This window comes from Procambarus clarkii, chromosome 70 (assembly GCF_040958095.1).
Source record: "Procambarus clarkii isolate CNS0578487 chromosome 70, FALCON_Pclarkii_2.0, whole genome shotgun sequence".
Classification (NCBI taxonomy): domain Eukaryota; kingdom Metazoa; phylum Arthropoda; class Malacostraca; order Decapoda; family Cambaridae; genus Procambarus; species Procambarus clarkii.
This window is the reverse complement of record NC_091219.1, coordinates 29494467-29518059: the sequence shown is the minus strand read 5'-3', so window position 1 is coordinate 29518059 and position 23593 is coordinate 29494467. Positions and strand designations below refer to the sequence as shown.

The following is a 23593-nucleotide window of genomic DNA, read 5'->3' as shown; positions in this document are numbered from 1 at the left end:
ATTTTGCAAGCCGAAAGCCGAATGAGCAGGCATAACTCCCAAACAGAAAACAAGTAAACGAGCATGACGTCCCCACAGCCACCACGCCACTGTCTGCGCAACTCTCTTTTTTCCCGGGAGTGTAAGGGGGAGCCCCAGACCTCCCGTGCCAGCTACCCAACCCCAGGTCTGAGGCTGTTGTGCTGGGTGGCGGTCGATCGACTCTGGCTGCAATCCTTGAGCAGTGCTTTGCCTTGTGGTGTTGTGCTGTATTCACCTAGTTTCGCTTGTGGGGTTTCGCTAGTTTTTTCACACACACTCTTTCCCAGGAAGCAGCCCGTAGCAGCAGTTTAACTGTTAGGTACTTATTTACTGCAAGGTAACAGGGGCATCAGGGTGAAGGAAACTGCCAGTCTGTTTCCACCGGTTGCGGTGATCAAACCCCGGTCTATAGGTCCATGAGTCTAGAGCGTTGTCTACTCAGCCACCAGGCTGAATAGACAACGCTACAATGCTACAGTAGACTGAGTAGACCAATGTAACGTACGATTGTTACGTTGTTTAGTAGATTATATACACAGTTTTTAGTGAGTTTCATATTTATTTAGTAGTTCTGGATACAGCAGTGTCATCGACGGTGAGACACAGCTTGGAGCAGAACAGAGAGCTGAGTATGGCCGGAGTCGCGGAGCTCTATGTAGGAGAACTCGCTCGATGCCCCATCAACCAGATGCAGTCCTAGTCTGCTGCCTGTTCTGTGTCGAAGCTATAGTGTCTCGTAGACAATTAGAACTGCCTACGCCAAGTGCTACATTCTTGACTGGAAATTGTACTTTGTGTGGTGTGGTAGAGTGCGAGTCAGGAGTGATTAAAGAAATACTGGGGCTGCCAGCTCCTAGGGTCACCTTCCCTAGGTAATTTTCTAAGTGTAATTGCATTAGATTACAGGTGACCTGTAAGTAGTGCCCTTGCAGTTTAGTGTTATCTTCCATAAGTTGTTCAGCTGCTTAGTGATTGCCCGCCCTTGGGGTCAGCTGGGGTTGTTCCTGTTGGCTGGGGCGCAAGGTACTGTGCAGCTCTCTAATATATGCTTAGCAGCTGGTTCTGTTTTCCTGGAGCTGTTGTGCTGTTGTGATGTTTTTCTTTTAATTTTGTTCTGTTTTCCTGGGAAGGGGGGATTGTACACATTGCAGGGGTACAGTTTTAAGTTCGTTTGCTTGGTAGCTCTGGGATAACTAGTTAGCAGTACCTTGCCTGGGCTTCCCTTAGCAGTCAGCCTAAGGGCCCTGGAAACCCCCTTTGGGGCTCATTGGTCTGATGGAGGAGTCCTGAGTCCCACCTCGCCTTGTGCGAGTTTGAAGGTTGCTCTGTTCCCTTGTCTCGGGGGTGACATTCACCGTCTTTGCCTCTGCTATGCTGCATGTTGGGTCAATGACACCCTTGACCCAGAGTCTTGCGAGTGGTGTTCCTTGCATGTACTTCAGTTCACCCAGTGCACTGTTACTGATATTCGGTTGTAGGCAGCTTCTGCGTTGCATGCAAGGGTTAGGTTGCTGCAACGAGCTCGGTTGGTTGCCTTTCCGGATGCCCCACGGCTGCCCTGTTTGGGTTGTAGAGACCCGGACTTGGGAGTGTTAGTCGCCTTAATTTTGGTTCGTCCGCACCCCCCTATGTCCTTTCCGTGCTATCGTTCATCCTGCTCTTCTCTTCCTCCCCACCCCCTCATGCTCCCAGCTCCCAAACATCTGAGGGTTCAGGAGTTGGGGCAGGATTTACTTGTTGATAAGACTCGGGCAGCCTCGGGGACTGCCCCTCCTGGATCAGTGGCAGAGGCATTTGAGCATGCTCCTCCTGCCGGGGCTTACAGGGGGAGGGGTTCTCGTATCCCCATCCCTGTACGAGTTTGATATGAGTTAGGCTCCTCCCGGGATTTGGTTCTAGGTTCCCATGGGTTCTTATTTTCCCCTCTTTGCGGAGGTTTTCAGTTTTCTGCATTTCCCCTAGGGATTTGCAAGACCCTTGTGGCTTACCGCCTGCGTGACCCAGATTACGCCTCCATAATGGATCCTTCTTCTTTTGAGTATGGCTCCTCTTTTCCTTACTGGGTGCGTTACGAGGTTCCGGAGTTTTCCTGTTTTTCAGACTGTCCATTCTTTTCTTTATAATTGATAATCGATAATTGCAAATATCATTCATCTTCACTTTGAAAAAATATAAATTAATAGATTTACAACATGGGTTTACAAATGGCCATTCATGTTTGCTATCATTTTATTCCAGCATAATTGAGGCAGTTGATAGTGGTAAGGTTTGTGATGTTGTGTACTTTGACTTTAGCAAAGCTTTTGATAGTGCCACATGAAGGACTTGATTAAAAAGATAGAGGCTCATGGTATTGGGGGTGCTATATTAAGCTGGATTAGGGCATGGCTATACTAAAGGAAACAAGAGTTTTAGTATAAATGGGGTTTATACTAAAAAGAACGTGTCCAGTGTTGGATGGCAAAGTTAATCCCTCAAATTAGAAAACTGCCAATGAAGAAAGATTGACATAGCTTAAATTATGTTCTATAGAAAGACGAAGAACTTGTGGTGACATGATAGAGGTGTACAAGTGGATGCATGGGTATAACAATGGGGATATTAAAAGTATCAACACAAGACAACCCAAAACAATGGGTATAAATTGGATAAGTTTAGATTTAGGAAAGACTTGGGCAAATACTGGTTTCGGTGACGGTTGTTTATTTGTGGAACTGATTAATGCGTAATGTGGTGTAGGTGGGGTCCTTTGATTGTTTCAAACATGGGTTGGACATGTATGTGAGTGGGATTAGGTGGTTATAAATAGGAGCTGCCTTGTAAGGGCCAATATGTCTTCTGCAGTTACCTTTATTCTTATGTTGTCTCCCCGCAGCAGTGTGAAGTTTCCTGGTGGTCCTTTCGGCACTTCTCGACTCTTCGTAGGTTGCCTCCGATTTCCGATCGGTTTGTTTTGGCCTTTCTCTCTTGCATTACTGTCATCTTGTGCTGAATACTGTCGCCTTGTATCGTGCGGCACTGGCGGAGCCGCTGAAGCTTGCGTTCGAGGTGGATGTCACTTCTGCTCTGTTCCACAAGTTGTCTCGGGCGTTATCACCTTCGGCCTGCCCATGCGCAAAGCATGAATCTTCCCAGGTGGTATATCTTTCCAGATATATATCCCAGCTAGTCAGGTCGGGGAGCTTCATGCTATCTTCCAGCACAGGGGTTTCTGCCCTTTCGGTCCTGGTGGTCGGTTTCTTCGTTTGCAGTTGTCTCCTCCTTTTCTGGCAAAGAACGAGACTGCTGCTTTCCGGAAGGGTCCTTGGGTTGTTGATGCTTGGTTGGTTCTGTTTTGTGTCAGTTTGCGACTACGCCGTTACTTGCATGCCACAGCCTTGGTGGCAGGGGACGCACTTTGGGTTGACCTGGTTTCTCTTCCCTGTTCCAGGGTGCAGGTCTCCCAGGTCGTCCACAAGATATAGGGTTCAGCCAGCCGGCATGTCTATCCCCATGCTCCTGACATTCGTAAGTTCATGGCTTTGGCTGTTGTGTTTGATAATACTGTATGTCCTGGGCTGACATTCGAGCACGGGGATTTTTGGAGGTCGAACAGGGTTTTGGCCGCTCGGTACCTCGTTAATGTTATGGGCCCTTCTTGGTTGTGTGTAGCATTGGGTCGCAGGTTGCACCCAGTTGTCTCGACTTCGAGTTGGGGAGCTGAAGGGACTCTCCACAGAAAACCAGAAAACCATTTTCTGGGAGAGACCTGGAGGTTCCCGGCATTCCTCCCTCTCTCCGGTCGGTGTTTTTTCGCGTTTTTGATATTCAGCCTCTGAACTGGGGTTGGGTAACCAGTGCGTGAGGTATGGGAGCTCTGCAGACAGCGGCTTGGTGGCTGTGGTGACACCATGCTTGTTTGCTTGTTTTCTGTTTGGTGAGTTCTGCCTGCTCGTTCATCTCTTGGTATGCAAATTTATACCAGCTGTAGTTTGTTTTGGGATTCCTACTTTCTGGGTGCCTGACCTGGTAGATGGCAGATATAGACTGCTCCCAACTACTCGGGGGTGTCAATAGGCCATTGCTCCTTGTGCCTCTCTAAGGGGGCCAGGTTCTGGCTCGTGGTCCCCAGTCAGCATACAACCCCATCAAATGACTGTTGACACAGTCTAATATATACACATCAGCCCAGTATAGCTCCGGAGAGCCACCGGGTCTCAACAAGAAAATGGCGTTTCATTACATTCAACGCTGGTTTTTTAGGTTAATGGAACAGTGTGTTATGCTAGCAGTTACACAATGGAACAACAGATTGTCTATGTTGTACCCTTAAATGCTTACAAATAGTGAAGACTATGAAAAAGTGTGTGAGGTCTATAAATGAAATTATCCAAGAACTGGAAGAACATAACTCAGAGCAATGCAATCAAGAAATCTCTTGTCAAGGTGACCTGCAAACAATGTTTTTTTCCCGTTTCTGACTGAGTTTCCAGCTCCTTTTTGAAAACATGTTGTAAAATGGTGTAATTCTTTGCATCACGCATATTCAGAGGTTGAAAATGGGAAATAGATTCACGGAAAATGAAAAGCAAATGTGTGAAACATTAAACGAAAAGTTCCAAAATGTGTTTGTACAAAATGAAATTCAGGGAACCAGACACAATAAGAATTCCAGAGAACAACATATAGTACACAGAGGTGTCTAGAGACAAAGTGGAAAAAATGCTAATGGAGCTAAGTAAGAACAAAGCAGTTTGTCCAGATGGAGTTTCACCATGGGTTCTGAGAGAATGTGCACCTGAGCTCAGCATTCCACTTCAACTGATTTTTCAGGTATCCCTATGTAAAGGATTTGTAGCTGATGTGTGGAAAAAGGCTAACATAGTTCTAATCTACAAAAGTGGCAGCAGGGAAGACCCCCCCCCCCCTCAGTTATAGACCTGTATTATTGACAAGTGTAATAAGTCAAAATATTGGAAAAAAATAATAAAAACTAAATGGGTAGAACACCTGGAGAGAAATGATATATCAGACACAGTATGGTTTACGATCTGGAAGATCATGTGTATCGAATTTACTCAGTTTCTATGATCAAGCCACAGAAGTTTTACAGGAAGGAGATGGTTGGGTTGACTGTATTTATCTGGACCTAAAAACGTCTTTCGACAGAGTTCCACATAAGAGGTTGTTCTGGAAACTGGAAAATATTGGAGGGGTGACAGATAAGCTTCTAACATGAATGAAAAATTTTCTGACTGATAGAAAAATGAGGGCAGTAATCAGGCAATGTATCGGACTGGAGGGATGTTACAAGTGGAGTACTACAGGGTTCAGTTCTTGCACCAGTAATGTTCATTGTCAACATAAATGATCTACCAGCTGGTATACAGAATTATACAAACATGTTTGCTGATGATCCTACGATAATAGGAAGGATAAGAAACTTAGATGATTGTCATGCCCTTCAAGAAGACCTGGACAAAATAAGTATATGGAGCACCACTTGGCAAATGGAATTTAATGTGAATAAATGCCATGTTATGGAATGTGGAATAGGAGAACATAGACCCCACACAACCTATTAATTATGTGTGAAATCATTAAAGAATTCCGACAAAAAAGGGATCTAGGGGTGGGTCTAGATAGAAAACTCACCTGAGAACCTTGTGCGAGGAGCCTATGCTACACTTTCTAACGTCAGAATTGCCTCTAAATACATGGATGGCAAAATACTAAAGAAATTATTCACGACTTTTGTTAGATCAAAGAGACCAAAGCTGGAATGTGCAGCGGTTGTATGGCGTTAAGTATGTCACCTATGCACATATTTAATAAGTCGATATTGACTTATTAAATTTGCAAGAACGGGTTGTATTGAAGGATGCATTGCTAGATACCGGTTCTGAAAATGAAACAGGTTGAGACATGGACTTACTTGTATCTTCATTTGTTTTTCTTTTCATTACAAAAACTTGCTGTACATCTTTAAATTTGCCCAGTGTTTTTTTAGCTAATTAATTCTGTAGTTAAGGATGTGGTTATGAGATTAATTTGAGTTGATGACTCGCTCAACAAGCAAACGTGTGTAGAGCTGAACATGTACATAACTGTGTTAAATATTTTAAGTGTCGTAATCTTTACTTGTATTTCAATCAAATGGAATGAGATAGATAATAGAATGTGAGTCAACTTTTCTCATTTTAATTTAGTATTTTATATGGAATCAATTTTTACATTTTCTGAAATAGACTGCTGTTACATTTTCAGAATAAAATGGATAACAGAGAGTACAAGAATGGTGCAGAGTTCGCAGCAGATGTTAGAACAATATTTACCAATTGTTACAAATATAACCCTCCTGACCATGATGTTGTAGCCATGGCTAGAAAATTACAAGATGTTTTTGAAATGAGGTAAGATATATTTTTTACGAAATTTTGCTTCCCTCCTTCATCCCCTTTTCTTTCTCCTCTATTCATATTTTTGTCCCCCCCACCCTTCTCCTCTTTATTATTTCTCCTTATGAAGAGGGTGGTTGTAAATAGGAGTGGCCTCGTATGGGCCAATAGGCCTTCTGCAGTTATCTTTGTTCCTATGTTCATTTGTATATTATTAATCCCTTTACCATTTTCCCCATTTTTAATCGAACATTCCTTTCCTATTACTGCTGAACAGCCCACTCTTTTCAACCCTGTTCTCCCTTTTATTTCCTGCATTCTTCTTTCCATCTGCGGTTTCCATTATTTCTAGACTTTCACCATCTTTTCTGTGGGGGGGCCCCTACGGCTCCCTGGAGCTCATCGGGCTAATGTATGTTATATTGGACCGGGACATTAGCTATTGAGTTCTGACCTACCAGGGACCAGCGCCAGAACCTGGCCCCTTTAGAGAGGTTTCAGGGAGCAAATGCTGTGAAAATTCCCCTTGTGGTTGGGGGTTTCCTTATCTGCCATCGGACTGGGGTTAGGCACCCAGAAAGGTAGGCATAACAACCTTTAGGGGCGGGGTTTAGTTGGTGCTGAGACTCTGGTGGCTCCGGGGGTTGCCCCGTTCGGGTTGGGGGTGGAGGTTTTCGAGCCTGTTCCTCCTGCCAAGGCGTCTGGGTCTTACCAGTGGCTCTTTCTATGCTCGCTTTTCCCTGGATTCTTCCTTTTCTTTAAGGGCAGAGGGCGTGGAGGATGGTTCTGCCCCGGGGCCTCTGTTGCGGGTTCCTGGGGATGTGGGGGATGCCCCCTTGCAGTTCTGGAGCTGTTTGCCCCTGCCTGGGTCTTCTGCTTCTGGGCGGGGCATTTTCGTCCCTCTAGTCTGCTTGCTTCCCACATTTGCTGGCGTGTTTTCAGCTCTATTGTGTCGGTCATGGCTCCTTGGTGTGGTGGCTATTTTCTTTTCTGCGGATAACTCTCCATGGATTCTAGCAGTAAAGGATATCTACATGCACTCCAGGTCAGCAATTACTCCAGCTTTCACAGAGGCTGTCATTGTGCAGCAGTATTCCACTGTAGAGAGCACTAGCGTCTAGAAGAACCCCACCCCATTTCTTTGTTTGCCCCTTCCCATGTTATCTCTGTTGCCCTCTTTCACTTTTTTTTTCTCTAGGGGCCAGGGTTTATTAGAAATGTTATTGATGTTCTTAGTGAAAATACAAACCGAAATAGGAAACTGTATGAGCCCAAATAAGGAAATGGTTGCATAAGCTTTTTAAGTACTTTCTATAATGCAGGATAAAGAACACGAATAAATAATAAAGGACACACAAGGATAAAGAAAAAATATATCTTTGTTGCCACAATTATTAATATAATTGTTTAAACTTCTGCTTCTGTTCATTATCTTTTTGCAGCTTAATTAGTTCTTCATCACCTTAAAATAAAACGAGAATATCCCAAAAGAAAGATCCTCAGATCTGGCAGACATCTTTATGCAACATATCCAAATGGTTACAATAAACATGCAAATCATTGTAGTGTATCTCACTTTTCTTTTCTAGTCCTGATAAGCTATGAAATTAGTAGGTCTTATTATGGCCTGTATTGCTTATCTAGATCTTACCTGAAAGGGGGTTTCTAAGAGCTCTTTTTACTCCTCAAGCCCAATCTGGGGCCAGACTTGAGAGTTTTGTCGCTCACAGTTGCTTGAGCAACTCACAAGCTACATATCCACTATAACCTGGTTTGTCCAACTTTTGTTCTGGCAATATTTGTTTATTGTTGGGAGGATATTGAACATCTTTGGACCTCTGATGTTCATGCAGTGTTTACTGATTGTGCCTGTGGTACCTCTACTCTCCACTGGCTTTATTCTGCATTTCCTTCCACATAATTTGCTCCAGTATGTTATTTTATTCCAGTATATTGTTAAATTGCAAATTTTGGACTCGACCTTCCAGTATATTCCGTGTATGTATTATGTGATACCCCTCTTATTTCCAGGGAGTGCATTTTGAGAGTTTTGAGATGGTCCCAATAACTTAGGTGCCAATAATTTTGTGTGTGTCATATATGTTCTCTGTATTCCCTCAACTTCAGCAATCTTTCCCTGCTCTTAATGTGGAAGCAAATATCGAGCAGTACTCAAGGTGGGACAGTACACGTTATTTGAATATTATGAGCATTGGGATGGGATCCCTTGATTTGACTGTTCTCATAATGCAGGTTTTCATTTTTCTATCGTAGACGTTTGAAAAAAACAGCAAGGGAATTGTCAAGTCATACAAAGAGGAGATACAGACTGATTACAATTATATGAGTAAACATTTTATTGACCTAGGAGCTTCATGTTTTATCCTTGGATGTCTCAGTGATTGTTTTATCACTTGTTTTTCTTTATTTGCATCCACTGGGACCTATTATATCCTTATTTACATCATACATGTAAAACTCAGACAATAATTGTTTTAGTTGTATGACGATAACTGCATTACCCCAAGAATCGTCAATGGCTGATAATTGCTGCCTAAGGGCTAATGTGGCTATAAGCAATATTGACACAATATTGCACTGATTGCACATATACAAATTTATTTTACTTGCCTTTTTTATAAAATTGCAGCTTTGTATGTATGAAAAATGTTCAAAAATCATTTATCTTCCTTTTGGGTTGCTGGGCAGTGGTCTGTATGGCTTCTGGCATTTATCAACATTTTGCTGTGATGGTTGCAAGGACTACAAAAAAAAAAAAGTTTATTTTCATTCAAAATATGTTGAAAATAAAGTTACAGTATTTGCAAGCAAACAGTGTTTGACAATTCCTTGGAAACCGACCCATAATAGTCAACTACCAGTCAAGTACCTGTTTACCACTAGTTTAACTGAGGCATCAGGTGTATGGAGACAGGTGTTTGCACAACTGTCTTGTCCTGCTCATGATTTGAGCCCTTGACTAGAGCCCATTTGTGAACCAACAGCATTGACCACTGGGCCACACATTTGGTGTGGGATGGTTTAATAAAAAAAAAATAATATGATAATAATAATAATATTTATGTGTTTTGCCTTGTAGGAGGTGCAGGTGAGTTTATGATTAAAGCACGATATAGATATTTTTCATGTATTACTGAACAGTATATTTAAATGTAGTTTAATGGTATGGCTCTCTCTTTCATTGAAACAGATATGCCAAAGTGCCAGAGGATGAGCCATTTGAAATTCACCCAGCCACGGATTCAGAAGAGTCTGATAGTGAGAGTGAAAGTGAAACGGATGACTCTGAAGATGAGAGAGAAAGAAAGTTAGTTCAACTTCAAGAGCAGCTACGTCAGGTGCAGGAACAGATGAAGGTGGGTCTTGATTCTGTAAGTTGTTCCTATTTGTCTTCAACCTAATTTCTTTCGTTAACTTGAAATGTTTTATTTAATTATTATTTATTCATAATTAAAAAGTCCGTTTGATTTGCAGTTCATAAAATAAGTAATTTTTATCATCATCGGGTGATTTTGATCATCACTTCCTGGAGAAATTATGTTTTGGTGACATTAACCTTGCATTTGTAAAATTTTATACTGTTCTGTACTAGTACATACAGTGGTCTAGTAATTGTGAGAGGCAATTACTGCTCTAGTAATTGGGAGAGCAGCGTCCTGCTCTGAACCCATGTTGTCCAGGGTTATGTAGAAGTTGTAACATGGTTTAGCCACTCTTTGTGGGCGTCGAGCGGATGTTGAAGAATTTTTCTGTGGAGAACTTCCTGCAGCTAGCACATAAATAGCTCTGTACATCATACTCTGCCAGACCCTTAAAAGGGTTATGAAGGCAGGCAGTTATAAATGCTTAGTGGAAACAGAAAGAGAGTCTGGTCCACTCAAAGAGGCACAGGGAGCTGGGGATAATTGGGATTGATAGAGCAACCCAGATCAAGAGGAAATATTACCAGAAAGTCAGAGCTTTCCAAAATATGCAACTGGACAAAATTTATAACTTTGACAAAAAGAAACACTGCAAGTTACATCTTCTCACTGTCTAGTGGTGAACCCGGTAACTCAGCATATGCCTGGTGGCACTGCACCAGTCATGTGCCTGCTGCTACCAAAGCAAGTGCGTATTGTGTTGCACCACCTTCATGGTCCCATTTTTACAGATAAGTGTTGGCAATTGGAGCGTGTGCTTATATTTGTTCTCATTTTTGGTGTTAGCTTCATATGCATGATTTTATGTAAGTAAACCTCAAATCACTTGTTTGCCTACAACTGCCTGTGTTTTGGTTGCTTTCCTTAGGCACTTGCATTAGTTTTACCCAGTTAATGTTTGGATTTTGTTCCTTTTAAATTGCTTACTCTTAAGGCATTCCATTTCAAGAGTAGTGCATTGGTCTGTGACTCCTATGTGAAGGTCTGAGGATGGGGCAAACAGTTTTTTATTAGTTTGGGGGTGTGCAGTGGTTTGTGTTCTAGTTTTGTTATTGCTTCGAATGCGCTCTTCTACTAAATTTCTGTGAGCTGGCTTTGGCATTTTCTGCGTAATCATCCTGTGTTCCTGGTACAACTCTCTGATGATGTTCAGTTATTGCCCACTGAGTCTGCTCTGGCTGTTTTTTTGAGGGGGGGAGGGGCACTTGTTTATTTTATTAGTTTGCTATCCTTTTTACATCAGCCTCCTCTTGGGTTTGTTTACATTTCCTAGCATTGATGACATCTATATGCACTGTTGTTGTTTTATTCGTACCTTGCCCTACGGGGAAGTGGCATCTTCTGAGTGTAGTATATGTTCATCTTTCTTTCATTGTTACTCTGTAAGCACTCCTTTCTCCCTTAGCCTAGGCTTTATTTGGCCATAAAGGCCAAATAAAGACACAAAAAGACACACTTTGGCTATTTTTATATCAGCCTTTGGCTGTTCTTTTGGGTATTGGCTTTCTTTTTGGATATTAGCTGCACGATGTCTTGTGAATTTTCTTGGGTGCAGTGGGCTGTGATTCATACATCAAGCTACGAGCAGCTGCCCCCTAATAACCTGGTCGACTAGATCACTGACCAGGAGCCCTAGTCAGAGACCTGGGCATGAGGATGTTGATCGTTGGAACCAAAATAAGGTAACTACAAGATAACCTGGGGCTGCGTTCCCTTTCTTTGAGGGTTCTTGTGTAATACCCCCCCCCCCCCCTCCTCTTGTTCCCACTTCTGGAAGGGCCCTCTTTTGTTTTGTTCTCCCCACCCAGGTGTGATATTTGCAGGGAGCCACTGTGGCATCCTTCCAAAAAATCCAGCAGTGAATGATATGAAACACCTCTTTCTTGTTGAGCCCTAGGTGAGCTGTTTTCCTTTCTTGGGGCTTCGAGTAGTAGATGTCTGGTTTGGTGTCACCAAGTGGAATTGGGGTTGCTGGGTCTGACACCTGGTTGAAGGAGGGTGTAACTAGCGGTGGTAATGACTTAACCACTGTGTACCTTGTAGGTTAATTTTAATAATTTTTTCCTTGCAGTTGTGTGTTTTGGAGTGCTGTATCTCTGGTGGTATTTCCTTGTGGTCTAGGTTGATCTAGTATCCCCAGCTCCCTGTGCCTCTTTGAGTGAACCAGATTCTGTTCAGTAGATATACTTGACTTGTAAGGGCCTAGTACAGCATGATAAATATAATACTCTCTTTCCAAGTGGCTTGCCCTAAGGAGCCACTATGGGGCCCACTGAAAAGAGGTGTAATTAATTCAATGCTGTATATTATATACTCTGCATTGTTGATGATGGCTCAGATACAGTTTTTGTATAATTAAAATTATTTACATATGCAAACAAGCGTGAATGGTCCCCAAGACAATATTTAACCGAAAACTCCTCATTCCCGAAGGATTCCATCCCAGACTGCCAGGAGCTCCATGTACCTTAGCATGTCCAGTACTTTCACCAATAGGCCACAACAACTGTTAATAGAATTGCAAGGAATATTGCATTGAATCACCTCGCATGTTAGGGTCATGTGAGTAACACTAATGCGAACAAGCTTGAATGGTCCCCAAGTCAATATGCAATAGAAAACTCCTCACCCCCGAAGGATTCGACCCCAGACAGCCAGGTGCCCCATCCACCTTAACGTGTCCAGTACTTTCACGACTAGGCCACAATGCCTGTTAAAAGAATTGGAAGGCGTTAGACCCTGTACCCAATTTATATATATAAGTAGACTTTTACAAATATTAAACAGTTAATTGGAAATTGGTACAAAAATGTAATGATGCTCATTACCAATACAGTGTAAACTTGAGTGGACAAATTATATGGGGCAAAGTTGTTTTGTTCAATAAGGAATTTCATACAACCTTATAGACTTGTGGCAAATCCCCCACCCTACCCCACCCACCTTCTGACATCCTCCCCAGGTAAAAATGAAATTGAGACGGCCACAGTTCTCCATATATAGGTTTTTCCCCCTTCATTTACCAGAAGAATAGTGTAGTAGAATATCTTCTTAATACCTATCAAGTGCATTTAGATAAGTACCGATATATCATAATCCACCTTTCAACACTAAACTAAAAAAATAAGTCATTATGCAATCTTCATTTTAACCATCACATAAAATAGAGCTATCTTTGGCAAACTATTCCATATCAGAAGTATAACTTGCGTAATTATTATTATTAGCACACACATTGTCCAAGATAGGCACTCATAGCACTTGCCGATCTAAATATAAAAATTCACAGCCAATAAATTTCTTGTGCATTCTCCATTTTGACCAACACATACGACAGGGCAATCATCGGCAAATCACTTCACAAACAGCAGTATATGACAGGTGTTGGTGGCACATAATAACAAATAATCATTAATAAATCCCAAAACATAGAATTTGTATACAAAATGAATTAAGGTTTGGAGAGAGTTGTGATGCAGAATGCTGATGCAGCAAAGCTGTCTTGTTCCACCTTACTACTATTACACGCACGGCATGTATTGTGGCAGGCATATTATGACAGCTACTTTTGTGTCATGTTAATTTTCTGACCAATGGAAATGCATTTCTACCATTTCCTTCTATCTTCACCTGCATGGTTACTGCAATAAGACATCTTGCCATTAAAAAAGGAAAATATTATGATCCCTCGCATAAAGTGTCAAAAAAAACTTTAATTCAGTTATAAGCGCTAATCCTAGTTCTTAAAGAGCCAGTTATATTAATAAGTTTTGGTGACTGGCAGGTTCTTTTGATTTTTTCATGATGCTTCCAATTCCTGACCATTGACGCATCTCCACACGATTCTTATGATTACATCTTCACCTATTCCCCTGACTATTGTATCGCAGGCATAGACTGTCAGGTAGTCATAGTCAATCTCAGTCTTATGTCAGACAGTTTCTCCTCCTATGTGTTATTTGTGTATGTGTCTATGTATCTATCAGTCTGTGTAATCTCTCCTTATATCAAAGACTGGCATATAAAAAGTAGTGAGCTGGACCTAAACAAACAGGCAAGCCAGTACTCAAACATTTGCCAATATGGAATTAATTGTGCCAGGAAGTATGTAGATGGGGGCATGAGGAAGGGAAGGTGTGAGGGGAAAGGAGGGAGAGGTAGTGTTGGGAGGGACCACGTGTGTGAGGATTGTAGGGAGGGACCGGGTGTGTGAGGGTTGTAGGGAGGGAGGAAGGCAGGGAGGGACTGGTTTTGTGGGATTGTAGTGTGTGGGAGTGAGACACATCCAGTCATTATCTTGCCTTGCACATGCTGGCTAGCCAGGCAGACAGGCAGCCAGGGGTCTACGGTATGAGTAGCAACATTATAGATGCTATTAGGCTTTGGTGTTTGAAGCATTCTGTGACAGCAGCTTGGGCATAATTCCATATGTTTTTTGCAATTTTGTGTATAGGTAATGAGTTGTTATTGCTAGACAATAATACAGTGGAACCTCAAGTGATGAGCGCCTCAATCTACAAGCATTTCGAATAACGAGCACACCACTCTGTGAAAATTTGTCTTGATTGACGAGCTTTCGCTTGATTAACGAGAAAAGCACATGGTGCTTCCTAGCGTTCCCGCTGGTTCTCGCAAATTCTCGGACACCTCCGACAATGCAAATAATTTGTTTTTTTAATGATGCTAATGATGCTGGGATGTAAAGGGGTGACTGCTGTAATGTTACAAACAATTAATTTTTGTTTTTTAGACGAAATTAGAAAAAAAATAGAAAACATTTGAAACAAGAACAAATGTCAAAAATGTTCATTCAGGGAATTTCAGGTAGGCTGCTACATTTTTTAAACAAAAAGGAAAAATAAAAAAAATTGAAAGAATATGAAAAAGAAAAGAAAAAAGTCATAAAGGTTCGTTCAGTATATGTCAGGTAGGCTGCTCCATTTAGTATAAAAAAAATTGAACAAATTTGAAAAAAAAAAAAATATAAAGGTTCATTCAGTGTGTGCCAGGTAGGCTGCTCCATTATTAATAAAAAATGAAAAATACAAACCAAATTGAACAAATATGAAAAATAGAAAAAATGTCATTATGGAGCATCCTACCTGACAAACACTGAATGAACCTTTATATTTTTTTTTTCAAATTTGTTCAATTTTTTTTATACTAAATGGAGCAGCCTACCTGACATATACTGAACAAACATTTTTTATAAAAAAATGAAAAACTAAAAAAAAATTGAAATTTTGTTGAAAAAAGAAAGTGTCATAAAGGTTTGTTCAGTGTACGTCAGGTAGGCTGCTCCATTATTTAAAAAATCAAATATATTGATGTTTTTTGGCGGTAGAACGGATTAATTTTATTTCCATTATTTTAAATGAGGAAATTTGTTTCGAAAGACGAGCGTTTCACATGACGAGCTCCGTGCTGTAACGGATTAAATTCGTTAATTGAGGTTCGACTGTACTTGTTTAATAATGTGTTTTTGTTTAATTTTTTAAGTTTTGTATTTCACCAATATTTAAACAAGGCACAAAGTCAATTGAGCATGACTCGGTGAGCCACATCGAACAATAATGATTCTCTTCTGGCGCTTGTGTAAATATTTTGTTAATTGTTTTTATAATGTAATTTATAAAATATTGTATATAAGTTTGCTTAAAAGGCCCAAGTCAAGTTTATCCTTGAACATGTTTTTAAATTTGTTTGTTTCATATTTAGCTTTTTAAAATATAAGCATGGTTACTATGAAGTTTTTTGTTTGGGGGAGAGGGGAGTTTTTTTTTAATATGCAAACCAGTATTACTGCAAAGTCATTTATTTGGTCTCATACACCAAACACAGAGAGGTGCACACCTCTCTGTGTGCACCTCATACACCTGTGTGCACCCCCTTATGCACCTGTGTGCACCTCATACCTGTGTGCACCTCATACCTGTGTGCACCTCATATACCTGTGTGCACCTCATATACCTGTGTGCACCTCATATACCTGTGTGCACCCCCTCATACACCTGTGTGCACCCCCTCATACACCTGTGTGCACCCCCTCATACACCTGTGTGCACCCCCTCATACACCTGTGTGCACCCCCTCATACACCTGTGTGCACCCCCTCATACACCTGTGTTCACCTCATACACCTGTGTGCACCCCCTCATACACCTGTGTGCACCCCCTCATGCACCTGTGTGCACCTCCTCATACATATGTGTGCACCTCCTCATACACCTGAGGCACCCCCTCATACTGTGTGTGTGTGCATCCCCCCCTCATACTGTATGTGTGTGTGCATCCCCCCCCTCATACTGTATGTGTGTACATCCCCCCCTCATACTGTATGTGTGTGCATCCCCCCTCATACTGTATGTGTGTGCATCCCCCTCATACTGTATATGTGTGCATCTGCCCTCATACTGTATGTGTGTGCACCTCCCTCATACTGTATGTGTGTGCACCCCCTCATACTGTATGTGTGTGCACCCCCCTCTTACTGTATGTGTGTGCATCCCCCCTCATACTGTTTGTGTGTGTGCACCCCCCTCATACTGTTTGTGTGTGTGCACCCCCCTCACACTGTATGTGTGTGCACCCCCTCATACTGTATGTGTGTGCACCCCCCTCATACTGTATGTGTGTGCACCCCCCTCATACTGTATGTGTGTGCACCCCCTCATACTGTATGTGTGTGCATCCCCCCTCATACTGTATGTGTGTGCATCCCCCTCATACTGTATGTGTGTGTGTGCAGCTACTCATACATATCTGATTTGCTGGTTGTCTACTTTTTATTTTTTCCAGGGATCATGTCCCCCCATAACCCTGTCTCTGATCAAGCCACCTGGTTAGTGGGTTGGTCAACCTGGCTGTTGAATGCAGCTGTTTGCAGCCTGATAATGAATTACAGCCTGGTTGATCAGTTATCTTTTGGAAGTGTTTTTCTAGTTCTATATTGAAGATTGTGGGAGTTATGCCCCTAACACTCTATTGTGCCCGTGCCCCATTGTGCCAGTTTTGTCCCGAATGTGTAGGGGGGAGTGTTGAAAAGTCTTGGCTCTTTAAGACTATCGTGTACAGAGCGTGCGCTCTGCAGATATGCAGGAATGGCTCCTTGTGGTGCGCGCGAGCGCGTGGCGACACCAAAATGTCTACACTCGTTTCAGTTTTCTCACCTTTATTCTCATGCTACGTCGTTCGTTTTGGTATCATTGTGTTCACAATAGAATTCCCTACAGGTGTATATGCATATAATGTCCAACAGCCTGGCGTGACTCCTCACAGCAAAGCCTAAAGTCGGCAAAAGTTACCCGTGAGCGCACAAAATCAGTAAAATGTGTATACTCATTTCAGTTTTCTCACCTTAATTCTTGTGCTACGTCGTTCGTTTTGGTATCATTGTGTTTGTAATTAAATTCCCTGCAGGTGTATATGCATATAATGTCCAAAAGACTGGCGAGACTCCCCGCAGCAAAGCCTAAAGTTACCCGTGAACGAGCACCAATTGGCACACTGCAACATAATGTGTAACTCGTTCAGTTTGATAACATCAATTTTCGTGTTACGTCTTTCATTTTTATTTGTTTGCCTTGTTCGGGTTGAATGTAGACACAGTAGTCGCTTCTGTATATATTTATTGACCGAGACAACAAGGTATGTATCTGGCCAGCCGAGGTCCACCTACTCTTGAGTCTGTGAGGAGAATTGCGGCTGCTGGGAGCATGGCTGATGCTCCTCTGTCTGGCATGTCAGAGGCCTACTTGCCTGTGGTTGGTTATATTCCAACTGACATAGAATTTGAGTATAACATTTTGGTATCAAATTGTTCGCAATATAAAAGTGCGTATTTTAAAACTAGTCCCATAATAATGGAACAATAAATAGAATTTTTAACAAATACTGTATTTTAAATTTTGGACGCTCATCATCACAAAATTATTTATATCTTTCCAGTGTTCTGACATAAATTTTTGTGTTATATCATTCATTTTGGTATCAAATTGTTTGCAATCGAGAGGTGCGCATTTTAAAACTAGTCGCATATTAACAGCACAATAAATAGAATTGTAACAAATATTTTAAAATATGGACCAAAAAAGTATTTATAATCTCTCCAGTGTTCTGACATCAATTTTCGTGTTACATCTTTCATTTTAGTATCAAATTGTGTGCAGTCTAAAGGTGCTCATTTTAAAACCACTCCCAGATTGATCAGATAACATTTAAATTTTTACTAAATATTTTAAAATTATGGACGCCGATCGCGTCCACGACTCTGACTCGAGAGAAAAATTGTGGACTCCAGGGGCGTTCGAAGGGTGCGATAGTTTTAATGTTGATAGAGTTCTCTTTCAGCGTACCTACTGCATGTCTGTTTTGCACATCGAGCCATACCTCCTGGTTTCATGTGAAGTTATTTCCTTGTGCAGGGTTCTGGGAGTTGTTCTACTTCCTGAGCCCATCCTGGGGCCCAGGCTCGAGTTGTGATATACCTCCTCTCATTCATTAGCATTAATCTTTATTCATCCATGTGCTTTCTTTCATTCGTTTATGTGACTCCTCATATATTTGTGTACATCCTCTCATACATACATTTTCTTCCTCTCATACATGTACTGTATGTGCATCCCCTCATTCCTGTCAGTGATTCCGAGAATCAGTGTCCCTGTGACCCGGTCTCTGACAAGGCCTCCTGGTTGGTGGTCTGGTCAACCAGGCTGTTGGATGTAGCTGCTCACAGCCTGGTTAATGAGGTATCCTTTTAAGGTGTTTGTCAAGTTTTCTTTTGAACACTGAGAGGTTGGCCAGTTATGCCCATATATGTAGGGTACGAGTGCTGAAAATTCTTGTCCTTTTAATGTTTAATGAGTTTTAATTTGGCCATTCCTCTGCTTTTCAATAGGGCTCTTTTTTCACATCGTGCCATATCCTCCAGTCTCGTGTGTTGTTTCTGTGTGCAGATTTGCAAGCAATCCTATTAGTATTTTCCAAGTGTAAATAATTATGTATCTCCTGCCTGCACTCTAGGAATACAGATTCCGAATATTGCAATACAATATATTGCGACTGCTAGGAAGCAGTCACAATAATTTATATGTTTTATAGAGTGGATTCTAGCAGTAAAAGATGCGCATGTTCTTCAGGTCAGCAATTTCTTCAGCTTTGAATGGGGCTGCTAGTGTGCAACAGCATTCCACATGTGCATCCTCTCATACAAAAATGTGCATCCCCTCATATTTACATGTGGATTATCTCATTCATATATATATCCCCTTATACAAACATATGCATCTTTTTATACATGGGTATTCATCCCTTCATATATACATGTGCATCCTCTCATACTTGTATGTAATGTTCTCATACATGTATGTACATCTCCTCAATCATGTATGTGCATTCCCTTGAACATCTGTGTGCATCTTCCTCTTACTTATGTGCACATCCTCTCATTCATGTGTTCACTCTCACACACATTCCATCAGCATCCTCTGCAATTAATATTCTTATGTCCATGTACTTTGTATTTATCTAGGATGTATTCTCTATCCCATTACAAATACATTGCAATAGAAAATTATTCATCTCCTTTCAGCATTTGCACCTATTTTATCCACACGGCTTCTTCCACTTGTACAGTATAAGTTCATTTAATTTTCATTTACTTTTTAATTATAATAAAAATAATATTCAACTTGATTGTCTTAGCTCTGCCATCATGCTGCAGTACGATTATAAGTTGCCTAGTGTTCTAATGTTTGTAAGGACTGCAATGTGTGAATTGATAGCTTCAATTTTTGTTATGTTGTTCTTTTACATGAAATAATCAGAAATAACAAAGCAGCATCATATGTGAAGTAAACCAACACAATGTATAATTAGTTCCACACCGTGAGTTGTCACCCTCTAAAGCGAGAAGGGGTTAGCTAGTCCAATACCTTTGGATTTCAGAGTGACCATCTCTTCGCAAACGAACTCTACCTGTCACCCAGGACTGATTCTGGGTCCTCAGGTTGTGATTGCAACGTTCTACTCATCACTTCTTGTAAAATTCATCACAAGTAATTTCTTAATATAATACTTAAATTCTTTTTTTTTTTTACAACTGTGTAGTTCACAATTATAAACATAATTTGTAATACAGACTTGGCTTTTTAAGAGTGTGCATGGGTGTGGGAAGCTATAATTCCAAACTATATTGCTTATTATAATATTGTAATTTTTGTGCTTTATGGTAAAATTATAAATAAGGGGTCATGAGTTAATGAGAAACTGATTTAATTAGTGTGTATATATATACTGTATATATATATATATATATATATATATATATATATATATATATATATATATATATATATGAATGAAAACTCACACCCCAGAAGTGACTCGAACCCGAAACTGGGGTGTGAGTTTTCATTCGCATATAGTCCTGGGGACCATTCAGGCTTGTTCGCATATATATATATATATATATATATATTTATATATATATATATATATATATATATGTATATATATATATATGTATATAATTGTATTGTACTGCTAGGTACAATACACACACACACACACACACACACACACACACACACACACACACACACACACACACACACACACACACACACACATACACACACATACAGTATATATCAAATGAACAAACCCACAAGTGCTGTGACAGGGATTCGAACCTACATCCGAGATCATCCCAGACGCTGGGATGATCCTAGATCCCAGACGCTGTGTATATGCAGTATGTGTGTGTGTGTATGTATGTATGTATGTGTGTATATATATCTAATACTATATATCATATAATACTATAATAATATATCATAATATATATCATATATCATAATATATATTTATATTACTATATAGTATATTTGTATACTATCAAAACCTCTTACTATCAAAATTAGTGATTCATATTGTCCTCTTTAATTGTAATAATTGTCACATTAGTGTAATTTTAATTTAATCTTTAAATTTCTGCAAAGGTATTTAACACATGATAGTGGTTTATCTTAGCAAAGCACTGTTTTATTTAATTTAAAAATGAAATACTGTACTGAAACATAATTAAGTGCTTGAGCCATTATTCATAAAATATGATAATAGTATAGTTCAACATAAAGAGGTATGAATATGGATGAGAATAAATAAAATCTATTTTGACCAAGCAATTTGGTCATTTCCTTGAGCAGTTTCCCACTCACATGGGCATGTTGAATTACCAGCCATGCTAGATCGACCTTGAATCTGTGATGCATCATAAATTTGTTCATATATCTCCATTGGACTATTCATTGGATAAAGAAGTTATCTGGAGAATTCAGTATCCAACATTGAATGTTTTACAGAAAGTACTTTCATCTACACTCAAATACCTTCTGAAAGTAAATAGACTGCTAGGTTCTGTATTGCTCTGTTGTGTTTGCTCCCCTAGACAAGAAATTTCCTGACATAGCTCTGTAGATGAAGTTGAATTAAACTAATAAACAAATAGTTGATTTATACCTGGGCTGCATTTTGGAATTGATTTGAGCTGCAAAGGATGTGAGAAACTGCTTCCCGAGACCCCAGCCCCTTTTACCTTACAAGTTGGTCCAGAAATATTGATGTAACTTATAACAGAAATGACACATAATAACCAAGGTTCTAGTAAACAGACCAGACTCCAATATCAAGAAGATATCAGAGGAAAAAGATTAATCATACCAAAACACACACATAAAGACTTCTTATACTGTCAAAGAAAACTCAATGGCAGAAGGGTGGCACTTGCATTCAGATAATTGATTAAAGAGCTAGAAAAAAACACCTATACAGGTGCAATTTCGGAAACACTATGGGAGAAGTCAAGCAAAATTACAGGTCAGGGCAAAGGAAGAATAGAACCAAATTTCAGGTAGTACCACCCAGTGGGAGTGAATTAGGCACAAATCTTTCAAGCTCACAAGCTCACAAGCAAATGAACATGCCTGCATAAACCAGATGATCACAAGATCTGAGGTCCAGGCCAGACAAAAACTGCTTATAGATATGCACCCAGAAACCAGAATAAAGTCAGAACAGGAAGCTTGAAGGATCATGTGATAGTAATCATTTCCATGTACTGTGTATCTACCCATGAATCCAGCTAAAGGGCTGAATCTCTAGGTACCAGAAGAAATATAACATCTGGAGTTTAAAGTCATAATGGGCGAAACGGAGAATGATCACCCAGGCAAAGGCAAAAGCACCACTTGAACACAGTCCTAAAGCAGACATTGAAACTGAAATACATGTGACAAACATATTCCTTGTCTCAAAATTCCAATTGAGGGAAAATAGCATTCTCTAATGCTGAAGAGCAGAGCACCCTCCCTCAACACCACATTGTAAGCATCTAGGAAGTACAAAATCTAAAGGACTGGGACCAACCACCAAGGAAACACTTTCTTATGTGGAGGGAACCCTGAATAGGAATGAACCTTATCCAGGGAAATGCAACCAGCACTAGTCAAGATCCACGGCATCCAACTCACCAGGTATTCTGGGCCTAGGGCAAATGCCAGCAAAGGTATGATTGCTCGAGAGATGCTTGTAAACCTAGTAACAAGATGGAGATCTTGAAGGATAAAATGACAGGTAGACAATCTAAATCAGCTAACTCGAGAACAGAATCTCCTAAAGAGCCATCAGGGAAGTTTTGAGAAAGGGCTGTGAATAAATTCTAATTGAGGGAGAGAAAATGAAATGGTCTGGAATAAAATCTTGAGAATGGAAGGCACATGACAAACATACTTTGGGCAGGAAAACAAACTGAAAAATCTTAGAACATCTAGGAAAAACAGACGGCATAGACTCCTACAGCCTCCCTTCCTACAGTATGGAATGCCTGCTTACTGGTCCTGAATTCAAGCAAGTTCTCACCTAGTTGAGCTTGTGGGGGTTGAGCCTTGGCTCTTCAGTCTCGCCTCTGCCTCTCAACTGTCGATCAACTGGTGTACAAATTCCTGAGCCTATTGGGCTCTATCATTAGTCTGATCTGTTGACATACTCTATTGGTCTGGTGTCATAACTCTGAATCTTGTAAAATTTTGTCTTGTGTTTAACTAGGTATGAACTCCAGGCTGGAGCTGCATATTCCTGGAGTGATCTGACATAAGTGGTATACAAGGTTCTGAATTATTCCCTGCACAAGTTTCTAATGGCAATACGTCCAACTGCCACAGGTAATACTAGCCACCAGCGAAAGTTGGCAAATCTAGCATATGCCGCTGATTATACCCTTTTGATGTGGGTTTCTGGGGACTGGTTCGGTGTGATATCAACCCCCAGCTCTTTCTCTCTACTAAGTGAACACACTCCTGTGTGGCCAGTAATCTACTGAAGTTCAGAGTACCATAGGACCACAACAGGTATGGCAGTTGTTTACCCCCAACTGAAATTGCATTTCACAAGTCCATTATGAAAACTGCTAGTGAAACTGCAATTTAATACCCTTTGATGAGAAGAGGGGAAAGACAAGTGGAACCTGTCAGTCACCAGCAATCAGAGATAAAAGTATGGGAGCAATACAGTACACATCCTGTGAACAGGTGTCCCTGTAGCTGCTATGTACCACAATTCTTGCTTAGAACTGGGAAATGGTATAAATGAAGGAATGGTGCAGATTCCAAGGATAGAGCTGCAGCTTCTAACATGCCAAGTTCAGGTAGACAAGAAACTAACCCAAATCTCAGACAGGCGAGAGCCAAATACAGG

The 23593-nt window shown here is 40.8% G+C and overlaps 1 protein-coding gene across 1 annotated transcript in view; it reads left to right on the top strand.

Annotated features, from left to right (window-relative positions):
* Positions 1-23593, top strand: part of LOC123775312 (bromodomain testis-specific protein) — a 277850-nt gene that overhangs the window by 108880 nt on the left and 145377 nt on the right. Inside the window, 2 exon segments of the mRNA XM_045770359.2 lie at positions 6268-6413; positions 9610-9790. Of these exon segments, the coding sequence (XP_045626315.2) occupies positions 6268-6413; positions 9610-9790 (327 nt within the window).